Here is a 21003-nt window from a genome sequence, read left to right on the forward strand (position 1 = left end):
GCAACGCATTTGTGGTTGGAGAACTACCTTAGATCAAAGTATCTTACACACTTTGATTGGTATACTACGGTTGTGAATGCAAAAAGCCTTATATGTTTGGGAATTCAACTGACTTTGGCCACATCTCGACAACCAGTAGCAAGAGCTTTGATTGGAGCAAGGTAATGATGGAGTCCTAGTTGCTGAACACACTGTAGTGCCCATAATGGAAGCCACCTAGGAAGTAGATGAGTGCCTTATCGAACTCAAAGGAGGAGGTATTTTTAATAGACTCAAGTCATATCAGCAAGTAGCTAGTTGCAATATGGTGCAAATAGCACGAGTCGAGGAGAGCTGGAGTCCTCCATAGGCCTTTGAGCAACAAATCATACAAGATGAAGAAGAAACTAGTGGTTAGTCTAGATGAGCCACATCTTCATCGAAACCCAAGAAAAAAGAGTTGTCTTATCAAGCAAGAGCCAAGGGCATAGCTAAAGGTTAAACAAAGAAAGGATAAGTTCAAAATTAGTTGGACAAACAAGAGCAAGGCTACAATTAAACCAACTCTAGTGACATAGGTGTAAAAGAAATACCCTAACACAGAAACATAAATAGAAACCGTACGACAAATCACAGACTGGTAAAATAACATAGTTAGGGTTAGGGTAACTCAGAGACAATGAACACAATGAATGAATGAAGTGATATGACTATTAAATATACCATGCTCATGCAGCAAACACACTATGCAGTGAATGAATACTATACCTCGAACTCCTGTATCTCAAGGATCAGGGCAGGGGTAATGAGCTGGAGAGTGTGTCGTACTCTCAATGGATCTCGAATCGTAGCAAGGCAGCCTCCAGATGTCGAACACCAGCAAACATAGCAGTAAGAAGCTAGATCTGATGCAAACAACAGTGAGGAGATAGAAAGACTAAAAACACAGGCAAGACAGCAATTACTTGGTTGGAATTAGCTCAAAACTACGTGAAGAGGGCTGGAAATCAAGCGCCAACCGATGGAGACAGCAATGGACAGCTTCGGCTGAGATGTCCTCCGCGAACGGGGTGTGGGCAGCAAGCTGAAACACTTGAAATCTACAAAAACGAGATTGAGGGTTGAATGGAGGGCAGCAAAAGTTTGGGCCCTCCTAAGTGGGTTTGTGCTTATGGGACACAGAAACTCTCTAGGATCGTGTTTCTTTTAAATAAACAAGGTTTCTTCATTAATTAAGCATGTTTTGGGGCTGTTAAGTACATCTAATGGATTTTTAGCTCAATACCCCCCTCTCAGGCCCAACAACAGTGCCATGAGAATAGAGGCCAGCCAAGCCCTTGCTTTGTTTATCTTTTACCCCAAGGCGTCCTACCCTAAAGCAACCAGAGCATCGAACAAAGGGTGCGTATCGGTTGCCCAATGGCCTACTAAGACTACAGAGGCAATGATTATCTTACCAAGGGAGCCCAAGTGATCACCCTAGAGAGGATAGGGCATTGGACAAAGGGTACACGTCGGCTGCCCAGTGGCCTACCAAGCCCTACAAAGGCGGATGGAATCAGCTATGGACTTTTTTTTTTTTTTTTTTGGTTTTTAAAGGGATTTTTAGGTTTGATAGATTAAGCATTAAGTGAGGGTGAAACATAAACAGAAACTGTACAACAAAGCATAGACTGATAAAAGAACACAGTTAGGGTTAGGGTAACTCAGAGATGATGAACACAGTGAATGAATGAAGTAATATGACTACTGAATATACGATGCTCATGTAGCTAACACACTATGCAGTGAATGAATATTGTACCTTGAACTCCTGTATCTCAAGGATCAGGGCAGGGGTAATGAGCTAGAGAGTGTGTCGTACTCTGAACGGATCGCGAATCGCAGCAAAGCAACCTCTGGATTTCAAACATGAGTAAACGTAGCAGTGAGAAGCTGGATCTACTGCAGACAACGGTGAGAGAGAAAGACTAAGAACGCAGGAACCAGGTGAGAGAAAGACTAAAAACGCAAGCAGGACAGCGTGCAGGAGAGGACTAAAAACGGAGATGGCAAGTGAGAGAAAGACTAAAAACGTAGGCAGGACAGCCTATAGGAGAGAGAAAGACTGAAAACGCAGGTAGGACAGCCTGTAGGAGAGAGAAAACTGCCAAACATAGGCAGAACAGCCTGGTGACAGCCTATAGCAGCTGGCTCAGGGTTGTGATGACGTGGCAGGCTGTACGGCAGCAGGTCTGTGCAGGAACAGCAGTTGCCTAACTGGAATCAGCTCCAAACTGCGTGAAGAGGGTTGGAAATCAGACGCCAATTGATGTAGACAGCAATGGACAGCTTAAATAAGGTTTCTTCATTTATTAAGCATGTTTTGGGGTTGTTTAAGTAAAGCTAATGCATTTTTAGCTCGATATCCCCTCTCAGGCCCAACAATGGTGCCATGAGAATAGAGGCCAGCCGAGCCCTTTCTTTGTTTATCTTTTACCCCAAGGCATCCCACCCTGAAGCAGCCAGAGCATCGGACAAAGGGTGTGTGTCGGCTGCCCAGTGGCCTACTAAGAGTACAGAGGCAATGGTTATCTTACCAAGGGAGCCCAAGTGATTACCCTAGAGAGGATAGGGCATGGGACAAAGGGTGCACGTCAGCTGCCCATTGGCCTACCAAACCCTACAAAGGCGGATGGAACCAACTATGGTTTTTTTTTTTTTTTTGGCGGCTTCTACTCTTGATAGTGACAGTGATGACGCTTACAATTTTTTTTTTGGGCGGCTTCTACTCTTGATAGTGACAGTGATGATGCTTATAGTTTTTTTTAGACATTACATTCATTTATTCTTTTGTATTGTATTATGGACATTTGTTTCTTCATCCGCACTGTCAGAATGACATGATTGTAAAAGGGCACTTGGACAAGTGCACTTGGACATGATTCTCTTTACAAGTCGTTGTACTAGTGGGAGAGTTCGTGAATTGCTTTGGTAGATCTTGCGGTTTTTCCTGCTCCTTAGCGTTAGACTCCCTAGTTTGCCTCTTTCTTTCCTTGTTCACCCGTGTGCGCCTTAGGTGGATTGGTATGTCCCTCTTGGTGCGTTTGGTCTTAAGCGGTCAGGGTAACTCTGTGTCTGGTTTCAGAGCATTTTAACATATACCTCTTGAGAGAAATAAGGTAGTTAGTGACGTGTGAGTTCTTGCTCATGTTAAGGTAGGTAGGCTGTGGTGTCGCTTTTGTGCCGTATGTTTTGAGCGTTTATCCTCGAAAGTCCAGTAAAACCTAATGGCTTCCTCTCAACAAGTTGGTAATATGTTTAGTTCTGCATTCAAGACATTGTCAAAGCGCTACAAATGGCTAGGCAACTCTACAATTATTGTGGATGAAGCACATCCGAGCTCCAAATGGATCCTCCCAAAGATAGGTGCAGCACACATTTATGGTGAGAATCAGTTATTCAAATTCAAAGCTTCTGTTGGGTATTTGACTCAGGCCTCACTTACGTCTACGCTCATATGGGAGTGTCGGGAATCAGTAGGACACTGGGGCACTTTTTATTCTCGGTAAGAGAGGTTTTTTCCCCCAGACTTATAGTCTTATTGTCGTATGTGCTTATGTGCTTATGTTACACACTTATGGGCACTTAGTGTGTGTCGGGTGTGAACACCCCCTACAACCCTAAGGTTTAAGGGTTGTACTTTGTACTTTCTGGTTACACTCTTTCAGTCTATTCTCTTGGGTGTCGTGCTTCACTCTGTCTCTCACTCTCACACTGTCTACTGAATCTCAGCTGCACCTCGATCCTTCCATCTCACATTTGGTATAAGAGCAGTCTGCAGTCTGCAGACTGAAGCTCCCACTGTCTGCAGCCCCCGCCAGTTCTCAGATCTGCTCCAGGCTTTCAGCTCCAGCCGATAGCGCAGTTCGTCTGCCTACTCCTGCTTGTCAGGCAAGACCTGTGGCTCGTCACCAGTTCAGCAGCTCGACCTGCAGCTCATCTGCTCGCCAGCACCGCCTATGGTATCCAAGCGCAGCCTGCCTGTGGCATGCCACCTGTCTCTGCGCCTGTCCGTCCGCGAGCGCGCAGGTTCAGACGTCGCCTCCAGTCGCCAGCGTGCAGCCAGCAAGCCTGCTCGTCTTCAGCCTCCAGTCGCCAGCGTGTAGCTAGCGTGCCCGCTCGTCTTCAGCCTCCCGCTCGTCAGTCGCCAGCACGGTCAGTCGACAGCCTCCCGCTCGTCAGTCTCCAGCCTCCTGCTCGCCATCAGACGCCACGTCAGCAACCTGCGTCTCGTTCGCCCGCTCTGACAGCGACCTGCCACACTGCCCCGTCAGCCTGCAGTCCACGTCAGGTATTTTTTAACAAATTTTTTTATTTTTAGTCCAGAACAAAGTTCTGGAAGAGGAGGTTCATACGCGGCAGGCACAGCACAGGATACAGGTGTGCGATAAATTTGATGCAAATTTGTGGACTTATTCATCAGAAATTTTGGGGCTTTTGTGTATTTTGAGAACATATGAACTGCTGTTACAGTCACAGAAAGACTGTTTTGACAGACATTTTGGCAAAAATTTTGGGGATTTTGATATAACAGTGTTGTTGAGCACTGTTTGCACCTTGAGAAGCGTGCATTAAAAGACAGTTTTTGACAGAGTACGCCCTTGCACATTAATTGCAGAAGTGTGTTTGCTGCAATTTCTGGAAATTTGCAGATTTCCAGTCCATACTGCTTTGACATTGCTCATTTGTCTTTGGAAATTTGTCATCGTGGCAAATCAGGGAGGTGATGTCTTTACATATGTATCCAAGGAAGACAGATTGGACGGAAAAAATTATTCGCTATGGTCATTCATGATGAAGAATGTATTAGTGGCCAAGAATTTATGGGATTATGTCAGTGGAGAGGAAACTCGACCGGGAGTTGTAGCTCCCGTTACTCCTCCTCCCCATGGCGCACGTGGACAACGGGGACCTCAGCCCGCTCCACCTCAACCACTTCCTCCAAGAACTGCAGCTCAAAAAGCTTGGGATACACGTGATGCACAGGCCTTGTCGCTGATTGCTCTGGCAGTTCAGCGGTCCATCATCCCTCACATTCGTTCAGCATCTTCTTCACGAGATGCATGGTTGACTTTGGAGCATATGTTTGCAGGAAAGAATGAGACTCGAATCTCTTTCTTGAAGAAAGAGTTGGAGACTTTGAAGATGAATGAGGGTGATTCTATGCAGGATCACTTAAATAAGATTCAGGACTTGAGGGAGCAGCTCATGAATGTAGATGAGTATTTTTTGGATGCACAGTTGATATCCACCACCTTGAATTCCTTACCTCCTTCGTACTTGTCTTTTCATACTGCATTGAACCTCACCATGAGGATTGCTGAGCACCCACTCACTTTTATTCAGCTGGTTAGTTTGCTTCTAGAGGAGGAGCAAACAAGAAAAAATAGTGGTGTGGATGCTATAGTTTGTGAGCAGGCTTTTGTGGCAAGACAGAAAGGCAAAAACAGCAAGGTGAAAAATGCTCCACAGAGTTCTGGCACTTCGGGCACATCGCAGAATCAGACACAAGGGGGGACGCAAGCTAAAAAAGAAAAATGTCATTATTGTAAGAAGCCCGGCCACTATATCACTGAGTGCAGGAAGCACATTGCCAAAGAGAAGGAGTCAGGAATGTCTGTTTCTACTACTCCTTCCACTGCTAGTAAGTCCGCATCCTTTGTTGTGGACAGGGACTATTGTTTTTACACTTGCAGTTATGACATCTCTTGGGTCGATAGAGCACTTAGCTCTACAGAGGATGCTGACACTTGGTTCTTTGACAGTGGTGCTTCTAGACATATTATCTCGCAGAGATTTTTTTGCTTCAGTTAGTGCACCTCCCGTTGGGAAATCTGTACAGTGTACCAATAATGCATCATACCCTGTTCGTGGTATTGGGGAGATTCAGCTCACAGCCATTGATGGCTCTATTCTCCGCCTGCAGGATGCTTTGTTTGTGCCTAGAATCAAGAAGAATTTGCTTTCTATTTCTTCTTTGGCACGTTGTGGTTTACAGGTCACATTTGATGATGACCGTTGCATGGTTAGAGATAAAGAATGCATGACTTTGGTCTTGACAGGATCTTTGTGTCATGGTTTATATGAGTTGGATGCTCTTTCAGTAGATCAGACGGCATACTTGACATCCACTCTTACTCGTGCTATGATACAGGCAGAGTTATGGCATGCTCGTTTGGGGCATGTAAACTTTGGCAGCTTGATGATTTTGCAGCGTACTCAGATGCTAAATGGCTTACCTCTCTTGGAGAGACCTCTTGAGCACTAATGCGAGGGATCCATTTTAGGGAAAATGCATCGTTTCTCATTTCCTCGTGATGTTGCTTTCAGAGCAACAACCAGATTGCAATTGGTGCATTCAAATGTTTGTGGGTCTATGTAAACCATGTCATTGGGCGGTTGTTATTATTTTGTGACATTCATTGATGACTTTACACGTTTTTGCTGGGTCTGCTGTTTGAAAAAGAAGTCAGAAGTGTATGATGCATTTTTGGCTTTCAGTGCACTGGTTGAAAATCAATATGGATGCAAGATTAAGACTCTCCGTTCGGACCGAGGGGGGGAATACATGTCCTCTATGCTGAATTTCTTTTTGCAGCAGAAGGGCATAGTCCATCAGTATACTACTGCCTATACTCCACAGCAGAATGGGGTAGCAGAGAGGAAGAATCGGTCACTCATGGAGATGGCCAGATGTATGCTGAAGGCAAAGAGCTTGCCTCATAGTTTTTGGATGGAAGCAATCATGTGTGCTTGCCATATTTTGAACAGATGCCCTACCAAAGCCTTGAAGGCCATCACACCTTTTGAGGCTTGGAACAGCCGTAAACCTTCTGTTGGTCACTTTCGTACCTTTGGGTATCTTGCCTATGCCCATATTCCACAGGTACTTAAGAAAAAGTTGGACAACAAGGCTGTTAAGTGCATTTTTATGGGATATAGCAATGAAAGCAAAGGCTACAGACTCTATGATCCCGTTACAAAGAAGGTTTTTGTCAGCAGGGATGTTGTTTTTGATGAAAAATCAGAATTATCCTTGGCTGGTTTGGACACATATCAGGCTGCCCGTGATGTTTTTGAAGGGCTGCTGCCCATTACTTTTGGTGATTCAGCTGGAGCTTCAGAAAATGAACCCAATGTTCAGCTAGCTGCTCCTATGGAAAGTGCAGAAATTCAGCCATTGGCTGATCGGAATATTCAGCATCATGCTGAAACTAAAATTCAGCAAGAGCTTGCACACAGTCAGGATGCTAGACAGTTACCTAGATGGTATTTGCAGACTATGCAAGATAGTCCTTTGGATGCACCCATGGCTGGTCGTACTAGAAGGCAAACTCGTTTGCATGATTTAGCACATACCATGGAGTTTATTATGGCAACAAGTACTTTTGATAATGAAGAGCCTGAATGTTATGAGGATGCACAACACAGTGTGCATTGGATGGCAGCAATGCAAGCTGAATTAGATTCTATTACTAAGAATCAAACTTGGGATTTGGTGTCCTTGCCATTTGGGAAGAAAGCCATTGGAACGAAATGGGTCTACAAACTGAAAAGGAAAGCAGATGGATCCATTGATAAATACAAGGCACGGCTTGTAGCTAAAGGCTACGCACAGAAAAAGGCATTGATTATGAGGAGACATTTGCTCCTACTTCCCGTATGACGACCATCAGGTCTATGATTGCTTTGGCTGCACATTATGGTTGGACAGTGCATCAGCTAGATATCAAGACTGCATTTTTACATGGGGAACTTCAGGAGGAAGTTTATGTACAGCAGCCCATTGGTTTTGCAGTTGAAGGCTCAGAACATTTGGTATGCAAGCTCAAAAAGGCACTATATGGTTTGAAACAAGCTCCTAGAGCTTGATATGCAAAAACAGATGCTTTCTTGCTTGGTCAGGGGTTTCTAAACAGCTCATCTGAGTCTACCCTTTACGTATGTAAAGAAGGGGGATCTATGCTGATTATATGTCTTTATGTTGATGACCTTTTGCTCACTGGAACACATGCTGATCAGATTTCAGCATTCAAACAAAATTTGCAGCAAACTTTTGACATGTCTGACTTGGGAGTTTTGCATTACTACTTGGGCATCCAGTTCATACATGATGCTCGAGGTATTGGGCTATCACAGTCAAGGTATATTGGGCAACTTCTTGAGAAGTTTGGCTTACAGGATTGCAAGCCAGTTTGTACTCCCATGGAACCTGGACTGAAACTGTCATTACATGATGACAGTGATTTGTTTGATATACATGCATATGCTCCTGCAGTTGGCCTACGCTCATATGGGAGTGTCGGTGATCAGTAGGACACTGGGGCACTTTTTACTCTCGGTAAGAGAGGTTTTTTCCCCCAGACTTATAGTCTTATTGTCGTATGTGCTTATGTTACACACTTATGGGCACTTAGTGTGTGAGAGGTGTGAACACCCCCTACAACCCTAAGGTTTAAGGGTTGTACTTTGTACTTTCTGGTTACTCTCTTTCAGTCTATTCTCTTGGGTGTCGTGCTTCACTCTATCTCTCACTCTCACACTGTCTACTGAATCTCAGCTGCACCTCGATCCTTCCATCTCACAGCTTCTACTTTGTACATTGAAGACCAAGATATATTAACAGTTGGTGACACACTAGCTAAAGATCAACATATAAATCTGCTAGCTCTTGTTCTACCTAAAATCCAGAAACATCAGCATAAAAAAGATTGCCCTTATCTCCACTTAGGATATATTGCCATAGGTATCATTTCCCTATTTCGCAGAGGACTTAATGTCTCTTGTATGGCTGCTGTCCTAGACACTAGACACCTCCAATTATAGGATATGATAGTCGGAGTTGTTGTTTCTCCACTTTCAAATGGTCCAATTTTCTTTGAACTCCGCCCAAACTATGTAATAGCTATGGATGATCCTTACTGAGCTGAATTACTCATGCTTCATGTAAGAGCACTAGGCTTACAAATGAAAGCATCATCTGCTCACTTAGCCTTCCAGTACAGAATGGTTTTTAGGTGCATATCTTTAGCAATTCCTAGAGTAGTAGAAGGACTTAACTCCTCAAAAGACAAAGGCTAAACAATCATTATGAAATCGGATGAAAGCACACAATGCTTTCTTCCGGATTGTGTTAACTGGTCAGAGATAGAACTTCCCCATGAATGGCAAATGGACATATCTTCTTTAAAGAAGAAAGAACTTCTTCCTCCCAAGATCATCAAGGTCCTGAATATTAAAGACAAGACACTTCTTTTGCCTCAACATAATGCTCCTGAAACTCCTGTTCCTGATACAGTGGTACCCAAGATACCTCTATACCCTCAATTAAAGGTCTCCCCTTCTCAAAGAACCAATGTATTGAAGTTTCATACACAACCTTGCCAGCACAATCAGATTGTACATGGAATTTGCCAGCACTACAAGAAACTTATTGAACAAGCCTCTTCTTCTTCTTCTTCTGTTATTAATGTCACTCAAGAATTTGAGTATGAGAACAAGAAGTATAAAGCTATCCCATAGTTAAGGCCACAAGATGCTACTTCGTGGACAGCTGAGTTACAAGCTGCTAACTAGACACATTTGGCCCTCACAGGCTTGATTGAGAAAATTGATACATTACAACAACTCTCTAAACAGATTGTTGTGTTATATCAACAAATGATTAAAGCCTCCAAATCCAGCTCTTCTACTCCTACAACACTTTCGGCAACATCAATTTCTTCATTAATCCCGACTACAATTGCTACACCTAATTGGGCTATCTTTTTAACTAAATGACTCCAAAAAGGATGGAGTTCATATTTTGCTTCCCCATCTTCAGGGACACTAAATGTACACCAAATTTCTCCTAATAGTAAAGGAAAAGCCAAAACGATCATTCCCACTGGTGAAGGTACTTCTAAAATACCCAATACTTCCAACACTAATCTATACTGCTATGAAAATTTAGATGATTCTTCTTGTGATGAGGATTCTTCTTTGTCTGAAGTGATAAATGAGCCTCAACCAAGCATGTATCAGAAATCCTTACAACCAGGTAACACTGCAGAAGGCTTGGCAGAATATCTTGAATTTATGTTCCCAGACTGGTCTGATAATGATTATCACCTTGCATTTGATACAATTGACACACATGATTTTGATCATATCAAAAGGCAAAGAGAAGCAAACGAGGTCTTAAATCATATGCCTTTGTGCATTGATCCGAGAACCTTCAGAAGGATGACTTACAACGCCATATTGAAGCCTGAATCGATTCAAGGATGATGGGAGAAAGTATTGAGCAATACCCTTCTCATATTCCTACAAATGAGCTCCCTGTATGGTATTTCAGAGACCAAGCCGCTTTTCAGCAACAGGCTGCTTATACACTCTTCTCTTTTGATGAAGATGGTGATAGTGTGGTGGATGAGGATTTTGTTCCCATTAATCCTCACAGAGCAAACTCTTCTTTAGATTCAGTTCTTTGTGCTTTTCTCAATGCACATACTGTAAGTAAATAATCTCCACCTTTAGTTCATCCTGTGAATACCTCTACTGTTTCTTTGAATGCAACTTTCTCGCATTCTAAACCTTCATACACCAATTTCTATAAGAAGATTGGTGTTCCAGAGAAAGTAGGATCTTTTCCTATTTGGTCTATAGATGGAAAATCTCCAGAGAAGATTAAACTTCTTATCTACATGATGTACGTCTATGTAGGCCAAAAGATTGTAGAAAAACCCCACGCAAATAGGATCGAGATACTTAATGCAATGACACATGGTTTTGTTGGTGGATTAAAATAATGGTGGATATCAATACATTCCCAAGTCAAAATGGCAATTGTATAACATGCCGACCTAGTTCAATTGTTTTTTGAACTGTTACTTGGTGAGTTAGTCAGTAACAAATTGGATGATGTCTCGAAAGCTCGTAAAGCATTCTTCAAATCAAAGCTCTGTGATCCAAGACAGTATAAAGAGTATCTCATTTATATGAGGGATCTTCTATATGAAGGATTAGGTGCACATGATAACAGCATGAAAGAACATTTGGTATGCTCTTTGCCTGAGCCTATCCCTTTTTATTGCAAACAAAAAATGAAATAAAAAAATAGAGATTTTACAGATAGTGTGGGTCAGATAATTCAGACAATTGAACATACCATCAAAGAAGTATGGCATCATCAAAAGATGACCCAACTTAATAAGAATTTTTCCCTGTCAATCTATAAATCTGCCTCTAAGTATGATGTTAATTTTGGATGTAAGCAATGCAATTGTGGTTCTACTAGCTCCAATGGCTCTAATCATCAATATCATTCAAATTGCCATTATAAAAGCTACAAGCCCTACTTCAAAAGACAAGACCACCGTTGCCACTCTAAAAAATCATCTCGACATACTAAGCATTCATAGTGACATAAACATGGTAAGTCACATCACCAAAAGACTAACAAAGAATACAAAAAAGAGCTGAAATGCTACATTTGTGTAGTTCTTCACACTTAGCTAATAAGTGTCCGAAGAAAGAGAAGACACAAACAAATGTTGCTGGTAAGGTTAATATGCATTATCTTAGCAATTCCTCTTCCTCAGATGAATATTCTTCCCAAACAGACTCTTATTTTGAAAGTGAAAGTGAAGACAATTTTTCTGAACACAGCAATGATATCAATATCTCCTGGCATACTGCTCAAACAACTACAGATGCTTCTTCAGAGACATACACAAAATCACAAAGTGATATCGACTCAGAAGACTCTAAAGACTACACAATACACCCGGCTACATTTGAACCTGTAAATGCACACGCCGTCCATTTTCCAAGCCGAAAGGATAAATTGTTTCTTGGAGCCACTTCTACTGCCAGAGGAGAATCTTCTAGAAAATATAAAGGCAAACAAGCAAAGCAAACTTTATCAGAATCTGATGACTTTGATACTACTACAAGCTCCTCTTCAAAAAAGCATAAAAATAAGGTACGCCAATAATTTTTTGCTAATCCTCACGATCTTCCCAAACCAAGCACGCTTGGCCCAAAGACAAAAGGACAAGCTAATATGTTTGTTCCTTATATACTTGAGCAAATGCATCAACACAACTGATGCAATCCCTATCTGCTACAACTTCTAGCACTCAATAAGCAGGTACTGACACGATTCAAGCCTTTTCTCTCATGCAACAGGAATTACACTCCCTCTGCAAGGTCTACAGAAGGATTCTTAGAGGAAAAAAAAAATTAGCACAAGGGATAGCTGCTATTTTGCAAGAAATACATAACTCTTCCTCATCCATGGAAATTCCTGCCAAAACTTGTAAATCAAATCAGATTGTCACAACCACAGATACATAAGATCAATGCTATGACTACCAGTGGCCCAATCCCTATGGTATGTGTTCAATTGAAAAACATGTCACAATTTTTATGTGGATGCTTTGCTAGATACAGGATCTAGTCTAACTATTGCTCCTTTTGAACTATTTCCTCCAAATTGTATATAATCCTCTACCCCTATTATAGTTGAGTTGTCAAACAACAAGAAGGTTACATTGATCCATGTGACACAAGCTTTTCTTCAACTTGGCCATATTAGAGTTCCTATTGAAATTTAATTGATGAAGCAAATGCGATATGATTTGCTCATAGGAATTGATATCTTACAACATCTGGTTCCTTATACTTTTTGGGCTGATCATTTCACCGTTTCCTATTTGGGCAAAAAGATAGAAATGCCCTTGCTACCTAAAATTGGCCACAGTATTTACTCAATTGCCGAATCAATGCCACAACAAAAGGCTGCTACCAGAAGTGATTGGATCAATAGAGAAATGCAATTGCATGCCCCAGAAATTTAGAAGATTAAGGATCATCTCACAAATTTCATGCATGAAGACCCACTTGTGTATAGAAAAAAACAAACCTCATATGCTGTTTCTCTTTCCATACAACCAAATGTTGTTCCTACTAAAGTTGTTCACTCTGGTATGAAGGAAGAAGACCTCTTACTCTGCAAAGAAGAGATTCAAACTCTTCTTGATAAAGGCTTAATAGAACCAACTACTTCCCCATGGGCATGCCAAGCATTCTATGTAAATAAACACTCAGAACAAAAAAGAGGAAAGAAAAGAATGGTAATTAATTATAAACCATTAAATAAATATCTTATAGGACATGGGCATCCTATTCCACTAAAGGATTTGCTGATTAAAAAACTCAAAAAAGCCAATATCTTGAGCAAATTTGACCTCAAATTAGGATTCTAGCAACTACCTCTAAAGGCTCAACTACCTCTAAAGATTGAAGACCGGTACAAAATTGGTTTGTGTTCCACATGGTCACTACCAGTGGACTGTTTTAGCTTTCGGTATTAAAACTGCTCCTGCCCAGTTCCAAGGATGGACTGATTCAGTATTTGCCAAACTTCCTTTTTGTTTGGTGTATATTGATGATATCCTAGTTTTTTCAGAAACCATCAAAGAGTATATTGAGCATCTTACACAATTTGCAAATGCAGTGGAGGATGCTAGAATGGTCTTATCCCCTACAAAGTTAGTCATGTTCCAAACCTTTGTTGAATTTTTAGGGTTGGAAGTTTGGCAAGGTACCATAAAACTACAGGATTATGTTTTGACAAAAATTCTTGATATGCCAGAAGAATTTTCCAATGTAAAACAATTACAACAATTTTTAGGGTGTCTAAATTGGATCAATTCTTCCACACCGAATATTGCCACTTATTCCAAAGATCTTTATCCACTTCTCCGAAGGGATCAGTTCAAATGGAAACCTCTTCATACACTGGCTGTACAACATATAAAGAATTTGATCAGGCATCTTGCCCCCCCCCCCCCGCTTGCCTGCTGGTTTACCTCTGATACTTTACACTGATGCTTCTGATTCTGGATGGGGTGCTTGTTTATGTGAAGAAGATTCAACAATCTCACCATAAACTCTTCACGCACGCCAATATGCTTCAGGAATCTTTAATAGTACACAACAAAACTATCCCTCTTACCAAAGAGAGATTTTGGTAATGATCAAAGCCATAAAAGCCTTCAGACTCTTTGTTGAATTTGTCCCCTTTACCATCTGAACAGATCTAAAACATGTACCTAGCTACTTGACAAAAAAGGCACCTAATGAAATAGGAAACAAATGCCTTTTATGGTGGTCCTCCACTACAAAGATGCTTCCTAATCTTTTCACTCTCATGAGTGCGTCCACTACTGAAGCCTATAAAATTTTCTCATTGTAATTCATTCAGGGCAAGTGCAATACAAGGTCTTCAAGCTTCAAGCTTTCATGAACTAAGTCTCCTCATATATGCTACTTCGTGTTTGTATTCCAAGTCCCTGTGAGCTTATGTTCTGTGTTTCTGTGTTGTTTCTGTTTTGCTTCCGCTTTCCGCCGTGCAACTCTGTGTCTTACTTCCAACTTAGAGTCGAACTCTTCATCTTTGCTAGAAGATAGAGTCTCTCTTGGTGGTCGTAGCTCTGAAGGTGATTCCATCCTAAGTGGCGGTGTGGTACAATTTCCATAGATGGGAGTTGATTGCTAGTATCATAGCCTTGTATATTTGGACTGCGAGATGCAGCCATGCTATTGACCTTCTGGATGTATCCACAGCGGAGACTCTATCAAGGATCTAGACAGAGATCATTCACAGTCTCTGCGGGAGATGGGAAAGGATGCAGGGTAGCTCTGAGAGGATGAGGAAGAGAAGAGAGGCTTTTCTGCAGACATGGGATTCAGACACTCTTTCCACAATGTCCCTCATATGGTTTGGCATTATAGCCCACCAGATTGTTCACACAACCATTGTATTTGTGATGTACTTAGTTACTCTTCACAGAGTTCCTTGTACTTTGTATTTTACCTCAGGTTATTCACCGAGGTGCTATTAATAGAAATTTCTTTTCTTGGAAAAAAAAAAGAGTTCTCCCCAAGCAATCATACCAGCAACTAAGTAATGATAAAGAAATACTGCAGGGGGCACCAGGCTTTGGTCCAATCTTTCTTGGTGTCCAGGTGAAGAATCATTCTACCTCCATTGTTTTTTTTGTTTTTCTATTGCTGGATTTTAGTTTTAAGACCAACTCCATGCAAGTTAAAGATCACTTCTCTTTGATTTACCAAAGGCTGGTTTCATTTGTTCTGTAAGTAGGGAGTGTGGCCGAAATCATTCGGTCTTGTACTTGCTAATTCTTGGTGTGGAGAGAGGGACTCAACCCTTGTAGTTTTGATCTCATAATGGATTCCTGCTCCCGATTACATTGTCTCTTGTGTTTATTGTTGTGCATTGTCTCTTTCATCAATCCTATGTCTTTCATTATTCCACTTGCTGTTTATTGCTCTGGCAGGTGTAGTCTGATGACCTTGAAGAAGCTGCACCATCTAGTGTAAGGGTGAGGCAGTCCTAGCTCACCACAAATGCGATAGGTTGCAAAGCAGAGGTGCCAATTGCAAAGGTATGGAGAATTGAGGATGGCAGAGGGGAGGGTATCACTCAGTACAGTTAGACAGTCAATTATGGTGAAGATGGTATGGTCTACCTGCTAGAGTAAGAGTGGATTCCTTAGGAGAGGGAGGAGCATGCACTATCTCTTGTGGTATGTAAGAGAACCATCGGAGCACCAGGACTAGGTAAAGGCTTGATGTGAGGAGAATCTTGTATCTTATTGGCACACCATTGTGAATAGACTTGTTATAGGTGCCCCAACTGGAAAATTCAATGCTAGAGTAAATAACCTCTGGTCAAACAGGGAATCTTTATTACGTGATGATGCTTTTTTGGATGAGTGGATACCACAGAGGCTGATGGACAGCCATCTGTTTGTGTCTATACAATTCATCTTAAACACAATGAGGTGCCAAGGTCCGAGAAGGAAAAATATTCTCCTCCAAGACATTGCAATTTTGACACTAGTTACACAGGACAATGAGCCCTTGATTAATTTAAAACCATGGATCCAGGGCGTTCAATAGATGGCTCCTTCTGGTATCTGAGTTGGAAAGAGCAGTAATACATGAGTGGCAGGTTCTTCATCAAAAAAGGAGCAGCTGATACTGCCCCACTTACCAAAGGCTGAACAGCCATTATCCTCATCTGATTTGGAGCAAACTGCCTTGAATCAGGTCACGAGCAAGACTAGGAGATGGGCAGAGAACCAATATGCAAATGAGAGAAGATGCCTCCAGTAAGTGCGCACACCTGCAATCTGATGTTCAACCTTAGATAAATCCAGGCACATTTGGGTATCAACTGTCGAGTTGTGAAGAAAACAAGATGTTTGGAAAGGGAGGGGTAATTTCGAGGTCAAAAACATACACCAAAAACAACCCATACAAAAAGAGTGAAAAAAACGAGCAGGAAGAGTTTCTGGTTGTCATCATGTAAAAGATTGCAATAGAAGATGAGAAGAATGAAAATGGGAGAGGGCATGGCAGCTCAACATGCTTCCAAATAAGGCTGAGGTATCAGCAATCTGTGTAATCAAATATAATAGAAGATGTCAAGGATGAAATGGGAGGGAGGGAATCAGCTCAACATGCTTCCAAAGAGAGCTGAGGTATCAGCAATCTATGTTATCAAATATGTGTAGGGTGTGTGAAACTAAGTAATAAAATTTTAAGGCTGTAAAATGATCCTTTGGGTTACATTAACTTTGGGCTTAATTGCACTAGTTCTTTCACATTTCTGGGTCATCTCAACTATGGATGGATGATTTTCCCCACTACAAGATGATGGGACTCCAAGCTTTACACCGCAAGATGATGGGATTCTGTTATACACATTCATAGCATGCTTGCTTCATGAGTTGTTACTTGTGTCATTCATAGCATGACCGTACTTTATTGCAAATGTAAACTTGCTATTTTTTATGTATCCTGGAAAGGTGTACAGAAGGTTGCTTATCTAATGTATTTGTAGCATGATGGCACTTTATTACAAAGATAAGTCCCATTTAAGGTCAGAATAGTATGCGTGCTGGAAAAGTGTTGAAGAATTCTGTGGCATATTGACATCTTTCTCCTCTGTTTCCTTTCCAGATTGGTCCCCACAATACCCATTTTTGTTTACCTGAGGTACACGTTCTGATCTACTTTATAATGCTCTGATGTTGGAGTCTCTGTTCATATGTTGATTTTTGCTTGAAGGATTTCTTGGTAGGGTGAGTAGTGGTATGATCAAATTTTAGGTCTTCTTACTTTTGTAATCTAGACAATCTGTATGAACCAGAAAACCTTTGTGGAACATGAAATTTTGTCCAAAACATCCAAAATTTCAAAATAAAGTATTTGGTCACATACAAAATACGAAGCATCACATGTGTGCTACATGTATAGTGACATCTCCTCACGTTTTGATCTCTCGCCCAGTGGCTAGATAGGTTAGGGCTTATTTCTGGGGTATGGACAAATGTGACACAAGGACTAGTAGCCAAAATGGGTCTTTGCAACTTTGCCCAAGGGTGCTATAACCATAACATTCTCACTTGCTTTAGCTCTATGACCTGACATAGATTGGTCTTTTGCAATATTTGTTGCATCTCCATTTTCGATTCAATTCCTGCATCTCAATCAAATTGTTCCTATCAGGGTTTGTTACTGTAGTTTGTGGCTTCTATGTTACTTACAGGTGTTGTCATCTGTGATGTTGCTCCTCCATAGCTTGAGATTGTCTACATGGTTTCAGGTTATTGTTCATGTGTGACTTTGAATGTCTTTGCATGGCCATTGAGGGTGGGGTATCAAAGAGTTTGATTCTTCTTTTAGTAGCCAAGTGGCTTTCCTAGCTGGGTTATGGCTTTTCATGCGTTCTGCTGCCTTCATGATCTTTGAATTTTGGTCAGAAGGCCTATTAGGTGCCTTTATAACCTCTTGATATAGCAACCAAAAAAAAAAGGGTGAGACAATACTCAATCTAATAGATTATGTAAGACACAGAAGACGAGCAAAGACAAGAAGAGAGGAAGGGTTTAACAATTTAGAAAAAGGGTAGATTTGTTTCTAGCATAACTGTTTTTTGAGACAGACGGGAACTGATAGTCATCAATGGTGCCACCTAGCACGAGGAGATGTGAAGAAGCCAAAGAATAATGTAGGCTAACCATGTAACAAGTAATGCTTTCCCACAGCATGGAACGACAAACAAAATCTGTTTCTCATTTTTTACAAAAATAATCCCTCTTCATAATATTTCCTATTCTCAATTTGAACTCCATGCCCTCCTTGATTTAGCACTGCCCAAAACATACTTGTAAAGCATCATGCTATGCCCATAAAAGGCTCTAGACAGTCTGGTGCATAACCATATTAAGAGCTGCTTGCCTTTTACATGCCATTGAAAGCAATCTCTGTTTTGCCTATCCACTTTCTTCTTCTTGCATAAATCATGTAAAACTGCAGCAAACCTTCCCCGTCTGATCTATTGTATTCACACTCTTCAGCTCAAGACATCCCACATTAGCCGAAGCTTTCTTTGATGATCCATCATGAGCACTGACAAATGTCCAAGACTTCAGTTTGTAATCGGAAAAAACTTTCTTATGCATGTGTGTAATTCAAACTTAATCGGAAGAGCACTTCATAATGCTTGAGACTCAATTTCAATCAGACAAACTCTTCTTGTTTTTTTTTCTTTGGAGGCATTAGTGGTCTTCTTGTGATTTTTGAGTACAAAGACAACCTTAAGAGCTCTCAATAGTGTACCTGTTAAGTCAAGACAATTCATTGCTACAAATGACAGAGTTTAGAAGCTGTGAAAAGATTGCGGCCCAAACGTGCATTGTTTGTTGGAATGACACATGAATTTGATCATGAGAAGGACAATCAGGAGCTGCGAGTGTGGTCAGAAAGGTATTTCTGTCTGTCATGATTAGTTATATGAACAGTGTCTTATAATCAAAATATGAAAAGGTAGGCTCTACCAGAGTTGTATCTAAAGGTGGGGTTGTATTCACAGGGAAGGAATCAATGTGCAATTGGCATATGATGGACAAAAGATTCCAGTTGTATTATGATTTTACCAGTTTGGAGACCGGCCCAATTTGCATAGTGCAAGTGATTGATTGCTTGCATCCAGCTAACTATATGCCAATGGCATACCAAATCTTAATTGTTAACTTTCTATGCAAAGATCTCTGTTTAGTCATGTGTGAGATCTTTCCATCAGTCTGGAACAGAGATCTTTGGAGTTCATAGGCAAACTGGCATGATAAAGGTGATGCAAATTACAAAGAAGTCTCTGGTGTACACACAGATTAGATAGCCTCAAGCAAGAGGAAAGAGATGAAGGGCTAGTCCTATAGACTCTAGAGATCTACCACTAAGACAAAATAATTTTTTTAAAATGAATAATTAATTATGATGTAAGAGAAATGACTTAATATGTTTACAAACTGTGGTGTAGGAATAGTACTTGGTACTGGTACCCTGTACTCTGCATACAAGGTGTCAGATCCCTAAATGGGGCATAGGAGGCTCTATATGGCTTGCCTATCGGCCATTGCAAGTATGAGTTGTGGTAAATTCTCATTGTGTTTTTTGGCTAGAAAGGTGAATTAGGAGGCAAGGATTGGCTTTGGTCTTGTCATGCATATACCTAGTGAAATAAGAGTAGAGAACATTACATGGACTATGACCCTTCAAAAAGCCAGAAGAAACAAGTAAAATTGTGAGCACAAGTAAAATAAGAAAAATAATAATAAACATTAAATGAAGAAGAAGAACAAGGAGACAAATGATCACCTCTACATGTAATAGTATTCAATGTTGAACTTAACATTAAACGAAAAAGAAGAACAAGGAGACCAATGATCACCTTTACATGTAATAGTATCCAATGTTAAACCTAACATGTAAGAGTAATGATTATCATTCTATTTAATCCATATGTAATAAAATAACTCGAAAACCAAGAAAAAAAACCCCAAGTAAATGGATAAATGTAGTTTGTAAATCAATAAATAGGAGATGAAGTGTAAGAAAATTGAAAATCTCTACTTATATAAGCATCCACTAGCAAAGCTTTTTGTTTAACAATAACCATTTTGATTCTATCAATATTTGATAAAATAGATGGAAATTTCTAGGGTTTATGTCCACCAAAGGACTAGAAAACATTTAAAGATATTTGTACTTACGATACAACCAACCAAATCTTTCATGTAAGCATCAAAGATTAACATCTATTATTGATGATGACTTTGGCTCATTTAACGGCATGTTATGCTTAAATCCCACTTTTTTTGGTAATGACCAAAAAGAAAAAAGATATAGCATGTTTTAATATCCCTTGTAGAGAACTTAGTCAATGCATACAATGACGGGTTTGCATGCTGTTAAAGTCTTAAGAACTAGAGAAGACTATATTATTTCACTACAAATGTAAGGACACTTATTATCAAAGGTGGTGGAAATATTCAAACTTACATAAATCAACCATCACAGACACTTTAAATTTTTGCATTGCAACATATTGAGTGTATTCCTTGGTTTTTCAGTTAAAAATACTTAAAAGTCACAAATTTTTCATGTTAAACAAAATTGATAAGAATTCCAAAAAGTACAAGCATAATGGTTGTCTAGGTGAGTGGAGAAGAGTTTAATAAAAAGCAAATAAGCATACAAGCGGCATTATGCATGAATGCACTTTGTCAAAGAGAGAAGAATATTGTGTATTTGAGACTCATGAAAATGCCAACAAATTAAACACACACACACACACAAGGAAGAAGAAGAAGAAGAAGAAGGTGGTAATGTAATCACAAGTGCTTGTTGATAAGAGAAACAGTTAATATCAAAGCCTTAACAAAGCAAATATGCTAGCAATCATTGACAAAAATTAGTGAAATCTACAAAGTAAAGTTAACCAAATTAATAGATATTCACTTGATGAGCTAAAGGGGTGTGTGTCTTGGGTTGGGGGAGAGGGGGATTGCCTTTATAAGATTCTAAACTTTTTATAAGAATGAAAAGGTTTTTGGTAAAAAA

The 21003-nt window shown here is 40.5% G+C and overlaps 1 protein-coding gene across 5 annotated transcripts in view; it reads left to right on the forward strand.

Annotated features, from left to right (window-relative positions):
- The window catches only part of LOC148028358 (Metallo-hydrolase/oxidoreductase superfamily protein), a 122297-nt gene extending 102755 nt beyond the window's left edge, over nucleotides 1–19542 (forward strand). For 3 of the 5 annotated variants that reach the window (XM_087690172.1, XM_087690173.1, XM_087690176.1), the window contains 3 exons: nucleotides 17059–17094; nucleotides 18758–18867; nucleotides 18974–19542. In XM_087690172.1, the coding sequence (XP_087546298.1) occupies nucleotides 17059–17094; nucleotides 18758–18867; nucleotides 18974–19031 (204 nt within the window). In that variant the 3' untranslated portion in view covers nucleotides 19032–19542. Of the gene's footprint in view, nucleotides 1–15368; nucleotides 17036–17058; nucleotides 17095–18757; nucleotides 18868–18973 lie in introns of those variants that run through there. The other 2 variants (XR_015692718.1, XM_087690177.1) reach the window with 2 other exon arrangements.
- Nucleotides 19543–21003: the final 1461 nt, after the last annotated feature.

This window comes from Lygodium microphyllum, chromosome 12 (assembly GCF_053477565.2).
Source record: "Lygodium microphyllum isolate KBCC chromosome 12, Lygodium_microphyllum_v1.1.10, whole genome shotgun sequence".
NCBI classification, from domain to species: domain Eukaryota; kingdom Viridiplantae; phylum Streptophyta; class Polypodiopsida; order Schizaeales; family Lygodiaceae; genus Lygodium; species Lygodium microphyllum.